Source organism: Ailuropoda melanoleuca, chromosome 3 (genome assembly GCF_002007445.2).
Source record: "Ailuropoda melanoleuca isolate Jingjing chromosome 3, ASM200744v2, whole genome shotgun sequence".
Lineage (NCBI taxonomy): Eukaryota > Metazoa > Chordata > Mammalia > Carnivora > Ursidae > Ailuropoda > Ailuropoda melanoleuca.
Window position 1 is genome coordinate 115697497 of NC_048220.1, and position 24899 is coordinate 115722395.

The following is a 24899-nucleotide window of genomic DNA, read 5'->3' on the forward strand; positions in this document are numbered from 1 at the left end:
GCTGCCGCTCTCCCCTGCGGTTCTGGAAGCCCTCTTCCGCGCGCAGGTGGGCGGGCGCCCCAGGCCGAAACGAAGCAGCGCGAGGAAGCGGGGTACCGGTGGCCTTCCCAGCGACCCCCGGCCGCCCCGCCAGGGGGAGCGTCTGCGCCGGACTGCTGGCGGCGGGGACCCGGCGGGCGGCGCTGGGCGGCGGCTTGGCGGCGAGGCTGCCCTCCCGCGTCCCCACCCCCATCGCTGCCCCCCCCGGCGCGGCCCTGCCCGCCCCCTCCGCCCCCTCCCGCGGCGCCATGCGCAGACTCGGTTCCTGGAGAAAGATGGCGACAGCCGAGAAGCAGAAACACGACGGGCGGGTGAAGATCGGCCACTACATCCTGGGGGACACCCTTGGCGTCGGCACCTTCGGCAAAGTGAAGGGTGAGGACCCCTGGGGCAAGGGTCGGCCCCCGCCCGCGATCCGGGCGACTTCCGCCTTTCGCACCTCTTCATCCTCCTCCGCCCCGGCGTTCCTTCTCTCCCGGGCTCAGCAGCCCCTGTCCTGACTCCGGCGGGAGTGGAGTCAGAGGCCACCGCGGGACTGCGGCGCGACCCTTCCCGGCCGGGTGGGGGTGGGGACCGGTCGCCATGGCGACGGCGCCGCGGCCTGAGGGGCTCGTCCGTGTGAGGGGCGGGGATGCGGAGGTGCGAACTTTCCCAGGTGGGACAACCTAGGGCTGCGAAGCACGCTCGCTGCGCTGGGTGGGGGCGCCGGGGTCTCGGCCCGGAGCCCTTGGGAGAGGGCCTGTTGTTCGCTTGGGCTGTGCTCCCTCGGCTCAGGGCCAGCCCATCGCTTCCCTGGCAGTCCTCAGCATTGTCCGTATTTCCGTCCTCTTTAGGAGGTTCTCGACTTACCTGCCCGGCCTGATTCTCAAGTGTGAATGTGTCTCCCCCCCCCCCCAGCCTCCCCAAAAAAGTAAGCTTGCTTTGGGGGTAGCTTACAGAATTTTTTAAAAAGGGCCATCTCGTTGGGAAGGATGACTAATTTTTTTCGGAGCAGTTAATGAATGTAAACTGGTCCTGTATTTGCGATGCATGGTTTATGTTCTGAATGCAGACTCCGTGCCTTCAGTGTTTCTGAATTATCAGTTTTGCCGACTCTGTGTGCCAAACCTGGTAGGTAGTGCAGATGTTGCCTCCAGATAGTATTTATTAGCTCATTAATGTAGTTCATTTCCATTTATTTTCTCAGGATATTTATGTTTTAATATTTTAGTGCACATCATTTGAACTTTTTTTTTTTTAAGTAAAGTGTGGAATCTCTTACCCTTGTGTTTCAGCACAATATTCTGGAAATAACAGACTTGATCACCAGTCCACCAATTCTGGCACAAGAAGTTTAATTGCAAACTTTGTGAGGCATAAATATGTTTTTTCTTTAAAATATTTGACTTTGTTATTAGGAATGTAGAGGAAGGAAGCATGGAACTGATAAATATAATTCATGCATTGGCTTTGGATATATAATAACCTATGACTTGCATATACTAAGCTCTTGGTAAATATTTGACTTGAAAAAAAAAGTTGTGAAAGTCTGTACGGTGAATTAACTAACTGAGCCTTGCTTTACCGGAGCTAAATAAACATTTTCTGATTTTATCTAGGGATGGAAGAGGAGAACCCTACCCTTCCTTCTCTTGCTCTTTCTGAGTCATAGAACTGGAAAATTGCTGTATAGCCCACAGGGAAGCAACTGCCTAAGCCTTCTTATGAAAATCAGCAAGGCCAACAATGTAAGAAAGTAAGAAGCAAATGCTAGAATAGGGTAATAAGAGCCATCAGGGTGGGTCTGTATTAGGCCAGTAAGATGTCTCTGTGCCCTCAAAATTATTTATTTTTGGCTATGTTGTCTCTTTACTTGTTAGCAATTACAAACTGCTTTTAATTTACAAATATCTGTAAGAAATGCTCATTAATGCCCCCAAATAGTGATGACAGTCTTGATACCCTCACCCCTCCTAGGGTTCTGCTTGGATAGGGTGCTCATCATTCTAATAAAGACCTGTGCAAAGTCAGGTTCATTTTCTTACTTGCTAGGTGGCTTTTGGAATGGCAGATAGAAAAGCAAGAGGAACTTTTTCATTTTCTGGATTTGATCTGTGATGTGGCTGTGACATGAATCCTTCCAGTGAGTGCTGTTCCTTAACCTTCATTCTTCCACGTGTGCCTCTCTTGAAGTAAATACTGTCAAAGTCAACCTCTCCAAGTTATAGAAAAGCCAATATTCATCAGAGAATCACATGTTTCATAGATAGGGTTAAATTTGTTCATAAATACATTAGTTGATATTGGTCAAAATCCTCAACCAGTGCATTTTTAAGTTGTTAAACAGTTGGGATGCTTTTTTCCAAGTACAGTAATAGAAAATCCAGCTCAACCTAGCCAAAAACATCTCTTTCTGTGGTTCTCCAAAGCATGGAAGCTTCAGCATACCTCTCACTGGCTCATCCATTCCCTGGGGCCAGGGATGTCATGTGCCAATTGGTTTAGGCTTGTGTTCCTAAGTACTAGCAAGGGAGATAGCATTACCCTTGGTGGAATATGGCCCGCTGTTGAATGTGTGTGTGTGGTGGGGGCATCTTCTTCTGAAGTACTTAGTGTGGGGAGACAGGCTAATACCTATACAGAATGGGTATTAATTGTTAGGAGAGAGAAAGGTGGACATAGATGCTCAGTGAGCCAGCAAAAACAGCTCTTACAATGGTGATGTTGGTAACTTACATAGCCTTAATTTGGCAAGAATTCTTATCAATGATATGAGTAGCCATATATTTCAACGGAGATAATTTGGAGTAGATAGAGCTTTTAAAATTAATAACATATTGGTAATTTTAACGTGGAAAAGGAGTCTAATAGAAGATATGATATTGATATGCAGAAAAATTCCCAATAGGATATTACATGCTTAGAGGAAATTTAATTTTGGGGACAAAGGGGACTGTAAATTCCCAATGATTATTTGGATTCCTATTATAGGCTAAAAAAGTCATTTGGTAATTTAATGATATCATTGCAATGAGAGAGTTTACACAGACTACTAGGGTTGGTTTGGGATTATGCTTGAATTATCTTTTATTATTCCCAAGTTATCTTTTTTTTTTTCTTCCTGGTTATCAAGGTGTTAGTCTCTACTCCCTTGCAGGGTCCACTTGCCTTTCCCCAGGTACAGCAATTATAAAACCATGTGTGAACAGCATCATGTTACTACTGCAATAAATAAAAATGGCAGTTTTTGTTAAGTTTTCCAAGAAAAGAGAAGACAGTCTCTTTAGTGGTATAGGTGGTTTTCAGCAAATGAGTTGTTTATACATGCAGCCTATTTATTAAGTTGGTGAGTATTTTTCTACATAAAACTGCAATTTCAGGTAAATAGGTGACTGTTCTCCTTGTGAATCAATCACAGTAGAAATTATTTAAAAATTTCTTTAAGGAGTACCTGATAATTCCAAAAAAAAAAAAAATTTCTTTAAGGAGAGGGATTCATGGCTGGCTTAGTCAGTAGAGCATGCAACTCTTTATCTTGGGTCATGAGTTCAAGCCCCCACATTGGGTGTAGAGCTTACTTATAAAAAAATTCTTTAAGGAAAAAAATATATGTATTAAATAAATATATATATATATCCGCATGGATAGATCTAAAGTTTATAAGGTCAAGCCCCAAAACCAAGGAAGCAGAAGAACATGTACTGTCATATTATTTATATGAATTTTAAAATCATGCAAAAACACCCAGACATTGCTAGTGAGAGTAAATTGTTGCTCCCTCTGTAGAGGGTGACAGTGTTTTATTAAAGCTAACCCAGCAATTCAACCTCTAGGAAATTATCCTATGGATATACTCGTGTGTGTGTGTGTGTGTGTGTGTATGAAGTGATGAGTTATTCATTGCCATATTGCTTATAAATACAAAAGGTTGGAAACATTAAGAAAAAAACAAGAGACTTTATATAATTTAGGAAGCAATTTCCAAGGTGTATTTTTAAGGGGAAGAATAAGAGGGTAGTAAACAAATGTGTATAGTATACCTACCATTCCTGTGTAAAAAATAGGGGCAAATAAGGTATTTAAGCGTAACTACTTGCACATGTATGGAGTGTCCCTTTAAAGATACACGTGTAACAGTTGCATTCGTTGTTCAGTTGGGGGGTATCTAGATAGCAGGGGGACATTTCACTGTATATCTTTTTGTGCTGTTCAGTTGTGCAGTCCAGGTATTAGGTATTCAAAAGAACATACAAAATTAAATTTGTAGAAATAAACGTAGGGAAAACATTGTTACAGTATTGTTAATGGGTTCCTACTTGAGGGGAAGACAAACACCACATTAAAGGTAGTGGTTACCTCTGGGGAGGGAGAAAAGAGAAAGGGATCTGGGAGGAGGCATACAGAGCTTCACTTGGATCTGTGATGTTTTATTGCTTAAGCTGGTGGTGGGTGGAACATGGGTATTTGGTTTGCCTTTTGGGATGCCTGAAATGTTACATTAAAAAAACCTGCCTTTCTCAGATTTCCACCTGTAGCTTTTAAAGCTCAACCCTCTGCAGGATTAAGTTATTTCCCTTATACTTTTAGGGGTGAGATTTTTTTTTTAAATATTTATTTATTAGAGAGCACGCACAAGTTGGGGGGAGAGGAAGAGGGAGAGGGAAAGAGAGAATCCTAAGCAGCTTCCATGGCTGAGCAGGGAGACCAACGTGCAGCTCAATTATACAACACCAAGAGCATGACATGAACCAAAATCAAGAGTCTGATCCCTAACTGACTGAGCCACCCAGGCGCCCCCAGAGTGAGATATTTTTTTTTTTTTTACTCTCTTAATTTTAGAGTGAGAATGAACTAGGTGTTGAGTAGATACTCTTTGTGATACCAGAATATCGGTAGATATTCTTCAGTAGATATCTCTGTGGCATCTCTTTCCTGTTTACAATGTTCTCTTTCAAAGTGTGATCGTGTTTCACTTCAGGATTACATGTCTGATTAGAAGAGTGTTTGTTGGGGCACCTGGGTGGCACAGCGGTTAAGCGTCTGCCTTCAGCTCAGGGCGTGATCCCGGCGTTATGGGATCGAGCCCCACATCAGGCTTCTCCGCGATGAGCCTGCTTCTTTCTCTCCCACTCCCCCTGCTTGTGTTCCCTCTCTCCTACTGGCTGTCTCTGTCTCTGTCGAATAAATAAAAATAAAATCTTTAAAAAAAAAAAAAAGNCCCCCTGCTTGTGTTCCCTCTCTCACTGGCTGTCTCTGTCTCTGTCGAATAAATAAAAATAAAATCTTTAAAAAAAAAAAAAAGGAGTGTTTGTTACAGTGTCCTACAGGTAGACAGTTCCCTTTAGGAAGCAATAGCAGGTTGCTTGCCAGTAGTTGTCTAAGCTGCTGTTCTTTTTTTTTTTTTAAGATTTTTAATTTATTTATTTGACACAGAGAGAGACAGCTAGCGAGAGAAGGAACACAAGCACGGGGAGTGGGAGAGGAAGAAGCAGGCTCCCAGTGGAGCAGGGAGTCCTATGTGGGGCTCAATCCCAGGACCCTGGGATCATGCCCTGGGCCGAAGGCAGACGCTTAACGACTGAGCCACCCAGGTGCCCCTGAGCTGCTGTTCTTGTGAGGGAGACATGGTGAATTCTAGTAATTTTTGCTGTGAGTGACCTGCAAGTCTTCCATGGCAGAAATACCTGACTTCCAGTTTTGTTCAAAAACAGTATTGAGGGGCCCGTGGGTGGCTCAGTCGGTTAAGCAATGGACTCTTGATTTTGGCTCAGGTCATGATCTCAGGATTGTGAGATGGAGCCGCATGTTGGCTCTGCACTGACTGTGGAGCCTGGTTAGGACTCTGCCTGCCTTTCTCTCTGCCCTTTCCCCCCACTCACACTCTCTCTTTTGCTGTCTCTCAAGGAAATAAATAAAATCCTTTAAAAAACCCAGTATTTTAGCACTACTGTAAAACAGTGACAGTCTAAACGGTAAAGTTTTGAGCTTTGGAAAGAGGGGTGGTTCTCTTAATGCATATTCCTGACAAGGTCCACTTTTACTGATTGGTTGACTGTGGAGCAGCAATTAATTTGGCTGCAACTGAGTTTAGTCAATGGAGAATCCTTTGCTTAGTTTTGAGAAAACAGTTCAGGGTTTGGGTTTGATATTGCTCCCAGCTACCCCCCCCCCCCCCCCCCCCCCCCCCCCCGCCACCTCCGCAGTCTTCTACTGCATATTGATGGTGCGATAGAGTAGATAGGTCATAAGACTTGAAATCAGAGGCCTATCCCAACTTGATCACTTAATAGCTTTACTTCATCAAATTACATAATCCCTAGAGCCTCATAATTACCTATATCATAGGTTTGTTGTGAGGCTCAAATGTGATCATGTGTTTTTTCTAAGCTATAAAACACTATTTTCAAAAGTACTGTTACTGAAATTCTAATATTGAAGTTTGTTGGTTATTGGGTTCAAGGAAAAATATCTGTTCCTATAATTAAGGAAAAGAACAGATTATCATATGATAGCTTTAAATTACCAAGATTTTGCTGGGAAGAAAGAGGGAGAAAGACGATGTTCAGAAAGGCTACTGCCTGTTCTGAAAGAGAAAATATTTGAGCCATCAGTGTTGGGACATTATTTGAAAACCTTGGAGGGAAAAGCCTGTATCCAAGTAAGACAGGTTAAAAATGTTTAACAGGTTTCTTTACTAGGTGGTCCAGAGCCATTCTTGTGTTAGTATGCATAGTGGGTTTCCAAAAGGGAGAGCATACGTCCTTTCCCAGACTTCCTTGCTTACGAAATTTTTTTCTGTGTAGAGGCTTCAGTCCTAGTATTTTGTAGAATGTAATTCTTAAAATTCATTGTAATAATTTTAGTTTTATGATTTTTCTAGCCCATAGAACATTCAAATTCCCAAATTAAAACATTGGAGACGGGGCTGTAAAAGTTGACTCCTGATAGGTTGTGAAGGGTGAGACACAACTTCAAAAAGCGGAAAACTGGGGAGCTGGAACATAATAGCCTAGGAGCAAGAAGTCCTATCCAGCCAACTCCCACAGATGTCACTGTGTGAGGGCACAGGGTAGTAACTGATGCTCATACAAGGTGAAAATTTGCTTGGTTCCCAGTCATTATGTACAGTGTGTTCCATTTAAGAATTCTTGGGGCGTTTGTAGTGCAGATTAGAAAACCTGTTTCCAAAAAAGATTACTTTCGTTAACTTGTTAATTTTAATGGTGAATATCATATTTTAGAAAAAAACTATGTTTCCCAAAGCTGCAATAACAAAGTACCACAAGCTGGGTGGCTTCAAACAACAGAAATTTATTCTCTCAACGTTCTGGAGGCCAAATATCCAAAATCAAGGGGTTTATAGGGTTACACTCCCTCTGAAGGTTCTTGGTGAGAGTCTGTTCCTTGCCTTTCCAGCTTTTGGTGGCTCCTGGTGTTCCTTGGCTTGTGGTAGCAAAGCTCCAGTGTCTGCCTCTGTCTTCCCATGGCTTCCAGTGGGCGTGTCTATGTTCTCTCCTCTTACAAAGAATACCTACCGTTCATTACATCTAGAGCCCACTCTAAATCTAGGATGATTTCATCTTCAGATCCTTAACTGATTACATGTGCAAATGCCCTATTTCCACATAAGGGCACATTCTAGGTTCTGGTGGACATGAATATGGGGTGCAGGGGCACTATTCAGTCCATTACACTTGTCATTTTATATGCTTTTGGTTTTATGCTCTTGGTTTCTCCCTTATAACACTTTAATTTTTGAGAAACTTTTAAATTAGTGTGGTAGAATGAATTAAATGTATTCTTGGTATCTTGTCTTAAAACATTGAAATTGATATGAGCCAGGTTTTTAGTAGACTGAATTAATTTTCTCATATAGGAAAAAGATCGTAGTAGCAGTACCAGGCACATAGTAGGTGCAGGTACTTAACTGTTTCTTAAATTAATGATTGAATTTTTAGAATAATTCTTACTGGTATGGGGCAATTTAGTATATTATTCTTTTCAAAACTATTAAGACTATAGGGGTGCCTGGGTGGCTCAGTTGTTAAGCATCTGCCTTCGGCTCAGGGCGTGATCCCAGGGTCCTGGGGTCGAGCCCCACATTAGGCTCCTCCGCTGGGAGCCTGCTTCTTCCTCTCCCACTCCTCCTGCTTGTGTTCCCTCTCTCACTGGCTGTCTCTCTCTCTGTCAAATAAATAAATAAAATCTTAAAAAAAAAAGTATATTATTCTTTTCAAAACTATTAAGACTGTAGGGGTGCCTGGGTGGGGCATTCAGCGTCCAACTCTTGATTTGGCTCAGGTCATGATCTCAGGGTTGTGGGGTCGAGCCCTGCCTTAGGCTCTGCACTCAGTAGGGGGTTGGGAGGTCTGCTTGGGGATTCTGTCTCCCTCTCCCTGTGTCCCTCCTCCCAATAACAGTCTCTCTTTCTTTCTCTCAAATAAATAAATAAATCTTCAAGAAAACCTATAAGACTATAAATTTAAAGATTCCTCTGGTATGTTCAACTTCTTAGATTTGCTTTATTAAAAGGACAACTGTATTTGTATTATACTATATGTAATGCTCTTTTGAGGATTATTTTTTTAAAAAATTTATCACATTTCACTTACTGTTTTGGGAAGAGCACAAGTTTTTGAGACAGACCAGGGTTCGTGTTTTGATTTTCATCTTCCTGTTCCTCAGTTACCTGTAAAGTGTTACTAATAATGTCAGTCCTCTAGGGTTGGTTACAGTTACAGCATCAGTGGGTTTGGGCACAAAGTGGGTATGTCATGGATATTAACTGCACAGTTGTATATGCTAATTATATTGTTACAAATCAACTAGATTTATATTTTTTAAAAATCTGTTTTAAATTCAAGTCTGATTAGCCTGTTTTTTAGCTTTGTGTTCTTGTGTGACTGGATAAACGTTCCTTTAGGTCGTAGGTGAAATCACTGTCAAGGACTTGGTGTTAAGTGTGGATGTTTAGCAATAATATGTTGAAAATTAACCCAAGTCAGGAAAGGATTGAACTTTGGAAGCTAGAAATCTCAGGATGGGTGGTGATGAAAGCGGGGAGGATGGAGCAGGTTGGTGGAATTGAAGCTTATGGAGATGGGAGCTAGATGTATAGAAATTATAGCTATTGATTATTTAGTACTTATTATGGGCTTAGATAAAGGGATGCTACTGAATCTAAGTGGAAAAGGAGGACAGATCAAAGAGCTGAGATAATTGGCCATATGGGGATTAAAGCAGAAAATTTAGGGCTGATTATATAGGGATGGGGGCAGGTTTGGGAACAATGGAAAATAAATAGCTCTAAGTAGTGATAGCCACCATTTATTTATCAAGCATTTGCTGTGCCAGATACCATGGAAAGGGCTTTACAAACCCTACTTCATGTATTCCTTACAGTCACTCTTATATGCAGTATGTGGTATTCTTATTTTTACAGACAAATGAATAGAAGGTTGAAATAATTTAACTTACCCAGGTCAAACATTAAGTAAATAACCTTCATACTTGAAAGAACCCAGGTCTATGTGGCTACAAAGTCTATGCTTCATATACAGATTGCCTTCTCACGTAGCAGGAGAATGAGGCATTTAGCCCTATTTCTGAAAAATGTGAATCTAACACCTATTATTGGTTTTTTTTCATTCCCTTTGGGATTTTTTAATTATGAAGAATATAAAACAGTAAAATTTGAAAAAAATCGCTGTAGAATAACTATTTTCGTTTTAGCACGTTATCATCGTCATATAAATATTTTTGGTATAGCTAGAAAATGTAGAATGCATATATAATTTTTGTTTGCTCTTTCTTTTTTTTTTTTTTTAAAGATTTTATTTATTTATTTGACAGAGATAGAGACAGCCAGTGAGAGAGGGAATACAAGCAGGGGGGAGTGGGAGAGGAAGAAGCAGGCTCATAGTGGAGAAGCCTGATGTGGGGCTCGATCCCATAATGCCGGGATCACGCCCTGAGCCGAAGGCAGACGCTTAACCGCTGTGCCACCCAGGCGCCCCTGTTTGCTCTTTCATATTTATAAGAGCATTTTCTTTTTTTTCAAGATTTTTTAAAATTTATTTGATGGAGTGAGAGAGACAGAGAGAGGGGGAACACAAGCAGGTGCGAGTGGGGAGCCTGATATGGGGCCCGATCCCAGGACCCTGGGATCATGACCTGAGCCGAAGGCAGACGCTTAACAACTAAGTCACGCAGGCACCTCTATAAGAACATTTTCTATAGTCTTCCTATGAGAGAGTCTGTTATGTTGGAATAGCATAAACTGTTCTCTGAAATTGATCATTTAGGTTATTTGTAGTCTTTGATCTTAAATAAGACACTACAATAAAGGAATTATGCACATTTATTTTTTTGTTTTTTTTTAAAGGTTTTATTTATTTATTTCATACAGAGAGAGCACAAACGGGGAGTGGGAGAGGGAAAAGCAAGCACCCCACTGAGCAGGGAGCCCAATGCGTGGCTCAATCCCGGGACCCTGGGATCACATCCTGAGCCGAAGGCAGACGCTTAAATGACTGAGTTAGGTGCCCCAATTATGCACATTTTAAAAAAGATTTATTTATTTGAGAAAAAGAATGAGTGTGGGGAGGGGCAGAGGGAGAGAATCTTCAGGCACACTCCCGTGTGTGGGGCTCTATCTCAGGACGCTGAGACCATGACCTGAGCCAAACCGAGAGTGGGAGGACTGAGCCACCCAGGTGCCCAATAATTATGCACAATTTTAAATCTGCTTAATTCTAAGTTAAATTCTGAGTAAGGGAACTACAGATTTTTTAAAAAATAAATTACTCTTAATGCTATTCTACGATATCAGCTGCCCTTTTATTCCCCTGAAATGTTCTGTTGATATACCAGCAATGGAAAAGGAATTAGTGCACCAGTTTTCCTTTAAAAAAACCAAACTGATCATGTACTCTGCTTATTACTTAGCAGTATGTGTTTTTGTGTGTTGGGGGGGGCAGAATTTGATCTCGTTACAGTGGCTGTCATGACACCTCCCCTCTCCTGCTACTATTCAATTTTTGTTTGAATATTGTTTATACAGTCATACTTCATTTCTCTTCAAAAATGAAGAAGATATGCCTCTATTTATTCCAGTTAATTTATAATTTGACGAAATGTTCATGTATTAGAAAAAAGTCTTCAGTTGTGCCTTGATTGTTTGGTTGTTGATTTCATTCTGTTTATTTAGCCTTTTTTTGGAGCGGACTTCTGTTACTCACAGGTGGAATAATATTCTACTCCCTATTACTCATGAGTTGAATTTTACTTGATTCCCTATTCTTTGTCTATCACCATCCCTCCTTTTCTTGCTAAATTTCTTCCTCATTTTTGGTATGTGTTCAATAAAATTTTCTGCATTTTCACATTCTGCAACTTAACTGCTTTCTAAATGATTTTAATTGTTCTGTTGCAAAATTCATCCTGCTCTGCTCTTATTTCGTAATTTATTTCCTTTTTTTTTTAATTTAAAAGTTTTTATTTTTAAGTAATCTTTACACCCAGTGTGGGGCTCAAACTTACAACCCGGAAATCAAGAGTCCCATGCTTTACTGATTGAGCCAGCCAGGTGCTCCATAACTTCTATATTTCTTATCACCTTGTGATAGTTAATTTTTTCTATAAGATTCATGCAGTTATTGGATGAGCGTTATTAATGTTTATTCTTTTTGCTTTAGTCTTTTGTACTTTAAAACTTTTTGGTTTTTCTTACTATATTACAGTTATTTTGGTCATCTTCAGAGGCCAGGAATGTCCCGGGGACCCAGGTTGCTTTTGGTCAGTACTGTTTTCTGTGGCAGCGTTACTGGCATATAGTAGATGCTCGGTACCTGAATGAATTTGAGAGAATGCTTTGAAGTTCCTATTCCAGTTCCTTATTTAATGATAGAATGTACATCTAGAGTTGGTTGAAATTAGGTTGAGCAGAGTGGGATATGAGAGGGGACTGTGGCTGATTTGTAATGAATTGGAGCTCAGTCCCAAATGGATTCTGCTTTCACATCCTTTCCAAATCTGAGTCTGCCAGTTGTATCCAGTATTGAGGCTGTTCCCAGTCTTGTTTCAGCTATGCGGTTGATGAGAGAGGGTTTCTACTAAGCTATTGCTTGGAGATTTTTGGGGTAGTTGGACGGATGAGATTACTAGTTGTTCAGGTATCAATACACTAGTTCTAAGAAAGAAGATACTTCCTGAATTGGGGTTTAACAATCAAGTTGACTGCTCTTAACCGCATCTGATTGGTATAGGAGATTGGAGAAAGCCTTATCAGAAATTAGAATGTGCTTCTAATTTTCACAGTCTGTTTCAGCTATGATTATAGGCTTTTCTTTGTCACTGATTTCATGTATGTTTTAATGAGTTTTTGATGGACGTATGTCCAGTGCATTCTTACTCTGCCGTCTTTCAGGAAACTTCTTTAATTTCTTAGCCATGGATAGTTTTGAGATTAGTTGAGCTATACAAATGGTTATTATAAGAAATTTAGAGATTCCATAAACATTGTAGTAGTTTAAAAATTTTTGATTCTGTGATAATGCTTTGGGTTAGGGTAGACTATGGTGCAGTTACACGTTTGTTCATTTGCTGGAAAGATTTGCATTGTAGAGGGTTTGTGCAGGTTAAAGAATCTGGACAAAATGGAAGGTGAACTTAGGTGGAAAATTGTATTTTTGAAAAGGACTGAGACTTGCTCTGACTTAAATACTTTTCTTGGAGTCTTACTTAACAAAGACTTTTTTCTCCAAATGTGAAATATCTCTGTAGCCTAACCTTGGATTTAATATTATTAATTAAAACACTTAAGGAAAGTAGCAAATGCTTAAAAAAATTCAAAGTAATGAGGAATTACCTATCCCTGCCCCTCTCAACTGCAGGGGGGCAGAAGAGCCCATCACTCATTATCTTGGTTAGGCGATGGGAAGGAGAATGTTGAATTTTTGAAAACCATTGTACACACTGATGACCTGTAGAGTTCTCTTTAGTTTAGTTTAGTTTCTAAAATTCTGTGCTTTTTATTGTTAAATCATCAAGAGCACATATTAAGTGAGGAGCAAGCAATGAGTCTTTTGTCTTTTAGAAAGATAATTTATCTTGTTGCTGCCCTGCTTTAAAAACCTGCAGTCGTTCATAATCCTGGAGGGTTTATAAAGGGTGGGCAGGCTCAGCTTCATCGCAAATCCCAGATCAAGGGGGAAGCCCTAGTTAGATTGGACTAATGAGGAAGAATTCTTTAATATAATGTTTTAAACATAAGAAGTTTAAAATATCAATGTTGAGTTTTCAACTTGGAAATAGTAAGAAGTATTATATTAATCTGCTAAGGGTTTCCATAACAAAATAACCACAGACTGAATGCCTTTAACAACAGATACTTTCTCAACAGTCTGGAGGCTAAAAGTTTGAGATGAAGGTTTCCGCAGGGTTGGTGTCTTCTGAGGCCTCTCCTTAGCTCACAAATGGCTGCTTCCTCCCTGTGTCCTCACACTGTTTCCTGCGTGTACCCTGCTGTCTCTCTGTGTGTCCAGATTTCCTCTTAGAAGGAGATCATGAGTCAGGGTGGATTAGGACCTACCAAAACTGTTTTATTTTAACAATCATTTCTTTAAAGGCCCTATCTCCAAATACTGTCACATTCTGAGACCAGGGTTAGGGTTTCAACATACGAATTTTGAGGGAGACACAATTTAGTACATAGCAAACATTAAGTAACTAAGAAGGGATTTCTTATTTATCATTATCTTTGCTTTTCAGCTGGTAATTACCAAGATTGCCAGGGAAAGCTCTCAGCTTTCTTACAGACTATGTTCTAATTTAGAAGAGAACATGTTCTTCCTAAAAAGCCAAAACCCTAAGTCACTTATTAAAAAAAAACCCAAAAAACAAACTTGATACACGTATATTTCAAAAAGTCAAATAGTGCTAAGAGGTATATTTATAAAACAGAATTCCTTACCCTCACTCTCAACTCTTTTCTTCCAGTATTTACCTTTAGGTTTTTGGTTTTTTTTTTAATCCTCCATATTTCTAATTGATCTATGCATGCATGCAAGCTATTTCTTAATTCTTGTTGATGGATTTTTGTTGTAGTTGTTGTTGTCTTTCTGTTACGGTACATAAGGATTTCAGTTCTCTTACACCTTTTCTTCTATATCCTCATTCTTCTAATTATATCATACTTTAAAATCCATATTTAGCATTTCATAATTGTTACTGTGTAAAAATTATTTGTCAAGCCAGTACTGTGACTAGTTTCTTTATTTATAATTTTTTCTGCAGTTATTAAATTACCTTGTTTTTTCCATTTGCTTGGTTTTCTTTGAACCTGAGACTAAATTTCCCATATCTTCAAATGCCTTTGTCAAAATCTCTTTTAGTACAATATTCTGTACTTTCAAACCTGTAAGATAATTTATCGGTCTCCCCTTCCCCCAGCCGTCTTGGATTCTCTGTCGCATTTCTGTCTGGATTTGTTGTCTCCCGGCCTTCTACACATCTGTTACTTAGGATTTTGCCTTGTTACCATATTCTCTTAGTTTTTCTCCTGTACTGTATCCCTTCGTTACTGGATGTTATCTTTCTTGGTTTATTTTCCTGATTTTGATAGAATATATACTTTACAGTGGGTTCTAGAGAAAGGTAAATAAAAGCTAAATTTTTGGAGACTAAATTCTGCTATCACCATTGATTATCTGGGCATAGCATTCAAAATTGAAAGAAAATCACTTAATTTTTTTATTCTTAAAAATAGAAACTGCATGTTCATGAACTGAAATTTGAAACGTTCAAAGGGTTTATGGGTAGGGGAAGTGTGTCTGTAGCATGAGAGAGTTTTTTGGGATGATGAAACTGTTACATATTTGATTCTGATGGTGGCTTTACCAATTTCTACATGTTAAAATCCGTAGAACTGTTCACCAGAAGAAAATACTTGTTTTTTTTTTTTTAATTTCAGTTTGTATGTATGATAGCTTAAGAACTAAAAAATAAGTAAGAATTTAAAAGGGCAAAAAGGTATACAGCAAAAAGGAAGTCTCTTTTCTTTCTCTCTCTGTTAGCTTTCCAGTTTTCCTTTCTGGAAGAAACCACTTTTACCAGTTTCCTATATATTCTCCCACTTAATCACTCTTAGACACGTAAACAAGATTTAGGGGCAAATCAGCATAACTGAAAGGAACTTAAATTTGCTCATTTTCTGAGATACTACTCTTAGAATACATCTAAAATGTTATTAATGAAGCCTGGCACTAATTTGTTGAAATTATTTCTCCTACAGTTGGCAAACATGAATTGACTGGGCATAAAGTTGCTGTGAAGATACTCAATCGACAGAAGATTCGAAGCCTTGATGTGGTAGGAAAAATTCGCAGAGAAATTCAGAACCTCAAGCTTTTCAGGCATCCTCATATAATTAAACTGTAAGATCTGATTATATTAAATATAGTCATATCATTTTTTAATCATTTTTGTTAACCTACTTCATCTGACAAGTGAGAAAGATGACTGACATTTCTTGAGTCATCCCTCAAGGTTTTAAAATTTCTGCCTGTTCATGTATTTATCTAACCCCATTCATGGTCCCTTAAACCTATGTCCATGTTTTGCCCTTGTGCTTATCAGCTGTTAACTTTCTCATTCTTTCTTGTCTTCTGGACATGCCATGTGATAGATAACTTTCTGTGCCCCTATTGCTATAGTACCAACAATGATTTACTAGTAGAAAATGTTGACCTCCAAATTTCACATGATGTCACTTAGTCTCACTAGAGACAGGAGAAAGGCAGTAGAAAAGGTTTTCCCCCAAGCTGCTTATATCTGATAAAACAAATAACAAATGATAGAATTTCAGGAATCCAGTATTCAGAAGGGCAGTTGTAGTATTATGGTGATTTTATAGTTGCCAATTTTAGGATCTACATAGAACTTACTTACTGCTCAGTTTTCTTATGTGGGCTGTCAGTTACAACTGCTAAGGCTTTTATACTGAACTGGCTGGCTCAAAATTTGTTTCACTCTCACCTCTTCTCATTTGCTGAGATGCCATGGTTTTAAGGTGCGTATGGGTGCTGATGACCCCTAAGTACACATCTCCTGCTTTCATACCTCTTTCCTGAATCCCAGTTTCATACACCCACTGCCTACTGTACATCTCCATTTGGATGCCAGAACTGAACTTTCTGTTACCCTCCCCCAAACCTGCTCTTCACACCTTCTCACCCTCTGAGTAAATATCCAGTTCCTTAGGGCAGAAACATAGGAACTATCCTTAACTTTTTGTTTCTATCACTTCCTAGCGTCCATTCCATCTCTTTCTTCAAAATAGATCTAGGATCCAATTGTTTCTCAGTTCCTTCATTGCCATCAACCTCGTTTGAGCCACCATCATCTCTGTCATGGACTCCTGAAGCAGCCTCCTGCTTCCCCCTTTTCCATCTACAGTCAGTTCTTCATATTGCTGCTGTAAATTAAAGCTACCTTTTTAATAGATCAGACCAAAATGACTACTTTGCTTAAAACCTTCAATAGCTTTGCATCTCCCTTAGAGTAGAAGCCAAAGCTTTACCTTGGCTTGTAAGGTTCTCTGTCCTCTGGTCTCCAGTTACCTCTTTGACTCCATATCCTATTTCTCTCTGCCAGCTCACTCTGCTTAGCCTTCTTACCATTCTTCAAATATGCCAGGCAGGCTTCTGCCTTAGGGCCTTTGCACTTGCTGTTCTGTTTGCCTGGTTCACCTTCTTCCTAGATCATGGTGGTATATTTGCTCCTATCAGGTTCTGCTCAAATGTTACTTTATCGGAGGGTCCTCCCTTAAGCACCCTGTGTGAGAGATTCCCCTTAGTTTGCTTTGTTTCTCTTCACAGCATGTTCCACCACCTGAGATATTGCTTGTTTATTTAGTGTCTGTTTCCTGGCTCCTGGAATATGAACTCCATGAAGGCAGAGAATTTGTTTTGTTCCCTGCAGTTTTCCCAGCTTCTAGCACAGTGCCTGCTATATTATGGCGCTTAGTGAATATTTACTGAATGAATGAATATACATGTTTTAATATTGGTAGATAATGTTTTCTCTCACCAGGTACCAGGTCATCAGTACACCATCTGATATTTTCATGGTGATGGAATATGTCTCAGGAGGAGAGCTATTTGATTATATCTGTAAAAATGGAAGGGTAAGCAGTTCTGATTTAATCCTGTATATATTTCATAACTTCCCTTATTCGTTACTAGCTTCAAGATGTCAGAAAGTGATTTTGTCAAGAGATCTACTTAGAAACTAGTTCCCTTAGTCATATATTTGTCTAGAATCATAGACTCTTTAGAGTTAGAAAAGACCTTAAAGATTATTTCCTTAACCTGCTTACACAGATATGGAAGCTGAGACTCACAGTTTATGTGTTTACTTAAGGTCACCTGATTTATTAATGACAGAATTGGATTGAGACCTCGGAACTCATGACCCTCCTACTCATGCTTTTGGGGTATACAAATACTTGTAACATATATCTTGAAGTATATATTTAATCCTTACAGAATATGTTAATACTTAAAGATCTAGGCCTTGCTAGTCAACCCTAGCCACATTTAAATTGCATTCATTTTTTGGTTTCAGAAATCTGATGTACCTGGAGTAGTAAGAACAGGCTCCATGAAGGAGGTAGGAATTAGATTTAAAGAATTTAGAGTTGGAAGGAACTTTAGAAGGCATTTGAAACAGTATCTTAAGTTACAGATCCAAAAAGTGAACACTGCCCCTGCCGCCCATATTTTTTCTCATACCCAGGTTATGTGGTATGCTGAAACGTCTTTCTAGAAGACCTGTATCTAGCAATGAGAAGCCATTTTCCCCCTCCCAGTCTAAAGTTCTTTATATCATTCATTCATTTGTTCTATATGGCTTATCTGTTTACATTCATCAAAACCAAGCTCATTAAATAACCAAATTAATTTTGATTTTTCCATTTTTAACATGGTTCATTTCCATTTTCAGGTATTCTACCTCTCTGTTCACTGACCCTCCCTCCCCCCACCATTTATGCCTAGAAAAATGGAAACAGCCACAAGTTGAATTTTTATCTTGTTTTCTTATCTCTTCCATTTGTCTTTTCTTAGTCATTTTGCTTTACATTGTGGGAATTTTCTTCAATTTTACCTGTTGCATATTAACATTTCAGCTGTCATATTTTCTGCTTCAACGATCTTTCTTGTTTTCTGAAATTTTCTTTTTTAAATAGCCATTTCTGTTCCACAGATACAGTAACCTTATCCGTCTGAGGATAACAATTAGGCTTTTTTTAAAAGTTTTTAATTTTAATTCCAGTATAATTAACACACAGTGTTATATTAGTTTCAGGTGTACAATGTAGTGATTCAGCAATTCTGTACATTACTCAGTGTTCATCATGATAAGTGTATTCTTAATCCCCATAACCATTTCACCGATCCCCCCACTCATCTCCCCTCTGGTAACCAACCATAAGTTTGTTCTCTATAGTTAAGAGATGACAATTGGTGTGTGTGTGTGTGTGTGTGTGTGTGTGTGTGTAAGTCTTCATCTGTTTCCTGCATTGTTGTTGTACCTTCTCTGCTCCATTTTATTGGTCTTGGTCTTTTGTCCATGGCCCTTCCTCAGACGTCTGGTGATTCTTGGTTGTCCACTTATATTTATTTGAGTGAGGTACTAAATGCCAAGCTTATGTAGGTGGAACTTATTGATTGGTGGGTCTTCCCATCGGTTGAGTAGGTAGGGATCTGTCCATTTTCTTAGGGTATACCAAATGTCCGTAATTTCAAATATTTTCCCTTAGATCAGAAAGTTGCTCCAGAAGAAACCTTCCAATTACCTTGAGGGTCTTAGCTTAGCTGTCAATACTCTGAGAGCTGAATTGGGAAGAGGCCTGTAAGTCTCAGTAGTTAGTAGGTTGACTTCCACTTAATCCCCATGTTTTCCTTCTGGTGCCTCATCCCTGCCTTGGGGTCCTTGAGAACAGAGCTGGTTCAGGCTTCCTAAAGAATAAATCATGGGTCTTATTCGCCAGTTGGGGTGAGTTTAAAACTTCTTACTTTAGCTGATTGTCTTGTTTTTAGTCCTCCTCTCATTTCTCCCTTCCCAAATTCCCAAGGCTTTCTAAGCTTTTCCAGGGTTCTGTGTGTAGGCTATTTTATTATTGGTTTCCACCCCTGTGGGCTTAGGTTTCTGCACTCTTTGTTTGGTGAAGTCTTTATCACTGTTTATCCATTCTACAGTTTGGTGATTCCTCTTTTTTTCTTTTTAAATTTTTTATTTAAATTCAATTTAGTTACCATATAGTGTATTATTAGTTTCAGGGGTAGAATTTAGTGATTGATCAGTTGTGTATAAGACCCAGTGCTCATTACGTTAAATGCCCTCCTTAAAAGCCCATCAACTCCTCTTGATGACTGTTGTCACTTCTCTTGCTCTTTTTGTCTTTATATGCTAATGTCATTTTAGTGATGTTTCAAACTGTGACAAAAGGTTCAATCTGCCATGTTTAACTGGAAATATGCTTTAACTTTTCTAATATTCCTTTGTAGACTTCCCCTCCTTCGTCTTTTGTACTGTATTTATTGTCAATATAGTATAATTTTAATTTTTGTAGCCTGTTTAGTTTACCTATTATATTTTGTTTAATCAGTTAAGTTTTCTTTCACATTTAGGATACATTCTTTTTTTCCTTTAGTATATTCGATATAAAATTGTATTAAAAAAGTTGGGGCGCCTGGGTGGCACAGTGGTTAAGCGTCTGCCTTCGGCTCAGGGTGTGATCCCGGCGTTATGGGATCGAGCCCCCTGCTTGTGTTCCCTCTATCGCTGGCTGTCTCTCTCTCTGTCAAATAAATAAATAAAAAATCTTTAAAAAAAAAAAGTGAAGCTACATTTCTTGTAGAAATAAATGAGATTGCTAACACATTGTTATTTTCTCTAGAGGAAGGGTATCTCATAGTACTTTAGTAGTTTTAATTTTGCTTTCAAAAGAAATTACTAGTTTATCTTTTCTCCTAGATTGTCCATGCCATGTGAAGTGTAGAAGTCTGGTTTTAGAATGCTAATTTGTGGCCTCTGTTAGAGAATTGCATGTTAGAGTCCTTTGTCTAGAGAATTAATAGGCTGTTTTTTAAATGTGACTTCTTGGTGCAGGCTCATCCAAGTAATGGTTATGACTTTTGGGAAAAAAAATCATGAAACAAGAAATATGCATGAATGGAATGAGAAGTTTTTGTTTTTGTTTTGAGTGAGAAGTTTTTAAAGAATATTTTAAAAAATGTTAGTTGCTACATAAGATAACTGTTTTCAGAAAACAGACTAAAGATACATGCTTTTTATATTTTATAAAATGAATAAAGGTTTTTCTTTTGTTAAAACTAAAATGTCTTTATTTCAGGACATATAATTTGATTGCTTGCTAATTCATTAAAAATCTTGAATGTTATTACTTCCTCATATAGTCTAAAATAATATCATCTACCCCAACATAATTCTTTGTGCCCTTATTCTGCTTTATATTTCTTCAAAACACTCCTTGATGTTATATTTATTTCTTTATTATCTATTTTCATCAGCTAGATTAGGGCCTTTGTCTTATTCATTGCTGTATCTTGAGTGTCTAAAACAGTGCATGGCGCATTGAAGATGTTCAATAAATATTTGTTAAAGGAATGGAGGATTAAACATTTCCAATTTATAGGAGAAAACACATCTAGTTTCAAGTAGAAATTGAAACTATTTGACATAGCTCATGAAATATAGAGGAAAGCAAGCTGTTGCAATGTAGTCACAAAGTGGTAACAGAAAGTTGAGTTACTGATTTCGGTTCCAAGATCCTCTTAGCATTTTGTGCTGTATATATCCATCTCCTCCCCATTTCAAAAGTATCTCAGGATGAGGTTCATTTGGAAGGTTTCATGCATTTTGACAGTCTTATAGTTTGGAGAATTGTAGGTAGAAGAATTTCTTCTGAAAAAAACACACCTTTAAAATGCCTCTCTACTTTTCTAGCTGGATGAAAAAGAAAGTCGGCGTCTGTTTCAACAGATCCTTTCTGGTGTGGATTACTGTCACAGGCATATGGTGGTCCATAGAGATTTGAAACCTGAAAATGTCCTGCTTGATGCACACATGAATGCAAAGATAGCTGATTTTGGTAAGGAGATTCTTATAGTTTCACATATTCATTATGCTTAACAAACATCAATAGCATTCTTCAGATAACTTTTACTTCTGTGCAATGGATTGGGTACCCCAAAATAGTGTATCCTCACCATTTTGTCTATGAGCATACAAAAAGGAGAAGAGATAAGGAATTCTCTTTTTAGCTTTATGTCTTTAAAATTGAGTTGACAGTAGGTAAATAATTTAAGTTGGCAGCCTTAGAAGCATCATTTGATTTGAGACTAATATTTGTGAAGAAGTTAGCAACCTTGTTTCTAGTGTGTTCTTTTGATCAAGTATAGAGCAAGAGGAAAGAGACTGGAATGGAGTTACTCAAACTCTGAAAGCCAGAAAGTAAATTAAAATAACAAAATTATTTTTTAAAAAAGTAAAATATTTTGAATGATAGGAAAGCATAATTTCAGCTTGGAGGAACATTATTTTGATTTTCAAAAATGAACTTATTTTTCCTTTATTTTCTATGTAAATTGCCGCTGACATTATTAAATCTAAGAAAATGAATCTCTGCAACTCTCTTTTGCTTAGCTTCTGTTCAAATCAGAGGAGATTGTTAGAACTATTTTCCTCACTTTGGGATATATGTATTATAATCTATAGAGATTTATTGAGCACTGCCAGTCAGCTCTGAGCTACTTGTTTGCTACTTCTGTTGTAACTGACTAAATTGTTTGACTTCCTTATTCCTCAGTTGTCATAATGATGACTATTTTTTTTTTTAAAGATTTTATTTTTAAATAATCTCTATACCCAACCTGGCACTTGAACTCACGGTCCTGAGAATAAGAGCTGCGTGCTGGCAACTGAGCCAGCCAGGCGCTCCTGGTGTGATGATTTTTATCCAGTGCATTTTTGAGGAGGCAGAGGTTTCTTCCTGGAGTAAAACTATGAGGAAACTTTGATATTCAAAGTTACTGTTTTTTATTTTTTAAAGAATTAGAACAGGGGTTAATAGAAACTTTGAATTTTAATTCTTCTACTCATCTGTTGTACGTTTTTTCCCCTAGTAGTTTCTGTACTAATAAATTTAAATATGCCAAGTTTATTCTTATGAGAGAATAACCAATAGTTTAATATATACTCATTATATTCCAGTAAAGCACTAACTTTAAATGTTGAAATAGATTACAAATTTTAAGGCATAATGGCAAAGTATTTGGGAGCAGTAAAGACAGAATTTGTTGTAGCAAAGGACAAAATGATGATTTATCACTTCAGTGCAAACTCATTTTTTTGTTTTTATTTTTGTCCTTGGGAAGTCTTGAATAGATGATTTTGTGCATTTTCAGGTCTTTCAAACATGATGTCAGATGGTGAATTTTTAAGAACAAGTTGCGGCTCACCCAACTATGCTGCACCAGAAGTAATTTCAGGAAGGTAGTATTCGACGCCCTTTCTTCTACCCCAGTACATTTGTAATTGGCTTTTTCTCTTAGATTTTGTCTGTCCTAGTGTCATATTAAATTCTAGTGAAAGGAAAGACATGTAAGGCTTATTCTTTCCTTATCCAGAAAGTGTTATGTTTTAAGAATAAAACATAGGTGAGTAAGAATTAAGGATTCCATTTATAGAATAGGATATTGGTTTGCAAGTCAATACCGTATTTAAAGTAGTTAGATAAGAATACTTCTCACTTTTCTCCCCCGTAGAAGAAATTGAAGGTTTAAAACTAGCAAGTTTTTTTTTTTCTTTAAAGATTTATTTATTTTTTTTAGAGAGAGAGCACACAGGTGTGGACGTGTGAGGGGGTGGGTGGGGGCGGGGAGCCGGAGAGAGAGAATCCTAAGCAAACTCCCTCCAGAGCATGGAGTCTGATGGGGGGGAATCTCACTCTCAGGACCCTGAGATCACAACCTGAGCTAAAATCAAGAGTCAGAGGCCCAACTGACTGAGCCACAGGCACCCTAAAACTAGCAAGTTTTAAAGGTCAGAGATTAAAAACTTGAATATAGAAATACCTACTAGTTAGAAATGGCTTACGTAGATTAAGAGTTAAAAGTGTAATGTGTACCTTTAATTTTTCAGATAGAAGGCATTTTTTTAAAGATATATTTATTTTACAGAGAGAGCGTGAGCGAGCTAGCCCACACGTGAATGAGTTGGGGGTGGGGCAGGAGAGGGAGAGAAATCCTCGAGCGCTGAGCGCAGAGCCGGGAGCCCAGAGCCTGATCCCAGAACCCTGAGATCATGACCTGAGCCGAAATAAGAGTTGGATGCTTAACTGACCGAGCTACCCAGGCGCACAGATAGAAAGGCATTTTGTAGTAGCTTTATGTTTATGCTAAGGTGTCTTGGGGAATTGAAGTATGATAAAATCTTCAGACTCATTTATTTTGAATTTTTCATTTTTAAATCTTCTGGAGACTACAACATTGTAAGAATTCTAACCTCTCAATTACTGATCACTGACACTGAGAACATGAGGATCTTTGTACAGCGCAGCTTTTCAAATAGCTTAGATGGCAGGGAAATTTAATTTTCTAAAGAGTAATTGTTCTTCACTCTTCTACTGAGATTGAAAACAGACGGTTAAGTTTGTTTACTAATTTTTGTAATTAACTTTTAATAACTTTACACTCAAATCATGTTTCTTTGTTTGGATGTTTCACATCCTAATTCAGAATGAGGAAATATTACAGTGTTTTCTGTCTGTTTTCATAAGCTTGCTTGCCTAGTCTGCTCAGAGAAATTATATTTGGGTAAAGGCAAGGCTATGAAAAAGGCAGAAGTATCTAATTTTAAATTTATCAAGGTTCATTATCTTTTTATATCAGCTTAATGTTAAAAAATGTTTTTAAATTACTTCATTTGTGTCATGTAAATAGTTTTGAAAGAATACAATTTAGGGGCGCCTGGGTGGCACAGCGGTTAAGTGTCTACCTTCGGCTCAGGGCATGATCCCGGCATTATGGGATCGAGCCCACATCAGGCTCCTCTGCTATGAGCCTGCTTCTTCCTCTCCCACTCCCCCTGCTTGTGTTCCCTCTCTCGCTCGCTGTCTCTATCTCTGTCAAATAAATAAATAAAATCTTTAAAAAAAAAAAAAAGGATACAATTCAAGACCTGGTGGCAGTGTTAATTAAATAAACAAAAGAAATGTATTGTAAATGTGCATATATACATGGGCCATTACTGAAGTCTACTTTTCCAGTTTGGATAAGGTCTTCCTGTGAGGTCTGGATGAACGGGAACTTTTACTCAAAGCGGTATTTATCGATCCGTTCAACAATTTATTTGATCAGTTTATAGACATCCTTTCCCCAAAACCAGACTTTGACCTAACAGCCTATAGTAGTTAAGTCAGTTGGCTACAGTGTATTGCAAATACCAGTTTAGAATCTTCTGTGAACCAGTCAGCTTGGCTTTCTTCCACAGCCTCAGGCCCCTTTTGCCTTGGTAGGAGGTCTTGGGCTATTGGGACAGAGTGGGTTTAGAGTTCATCACTAAAGAACATTCTTAATTGATGTTACAAGGACCATAGTAAGGCAGTAAGAACAAAATTTTAGCTATAGTCTAAACTTAAAATTCTTGACTTGTTTTCAAAGAAAATACCGATAGAATTAGTATAGAATCTTGATGTGTAGTGTGTAGCAATGACTATACAAACCATACTCTAAAAATTCTTTATGAAGTATCCATATTTAAAATTTTTGGTTAATTGATTGACTCTCAAGTTACTA

At 38.5% G+C, this 24899-nt stretch overlaps 1 protein-coding gene across 12 annotated transcripts in view; it reads left to right on the forward strand.

Moving 5' to 3' along the window:
* The first annotated feature begins 254 nt into the window (after positions 1–254).
* PRKAA1 (protein kinase AMP-activated catalytic subunit alpha 1) overlaps positions 255–24899 on the forward strand; it is a 33698-nt gene continuing 9053 nt past the window's right edge. Inside the window, exons 1-8 of one of the 12 annotated variants that reach the window (XM_011229143.3) lie at positions 277–414; positions 1638–1766; positions 2071–2161; positions 15311–15452; positions 17110–17203; positions 17644–17688; positions 21049–21193; positions 22509–22596. In XM_011229143.3, the coding sequence (XP_011227445.1) occupies positions 2149–2161; positions 15311–15452; positions 17110–17203; positions 17644–17688; positions 21049–21193; positions 22509–22596 (527 nt within the window). In that variant the 5' untranslated portion in view covers positions 277–414; positions 1638–1766; positions 2071–2148. Of the gene's footprint in view, positions 415–1637; positions 1775–2070; positions 2162–15310; positions 15453–17109; positions 17204–17643; positions 17689–21048; positions 21194–22508; positions 22597–24899 lie in introns of all 12 variants that reach the window. The other 11 variants (XM_034656969.1, XM_019803143.2, XM_034656968.1 and 8 more) reach the window with 11 other exon arrangements.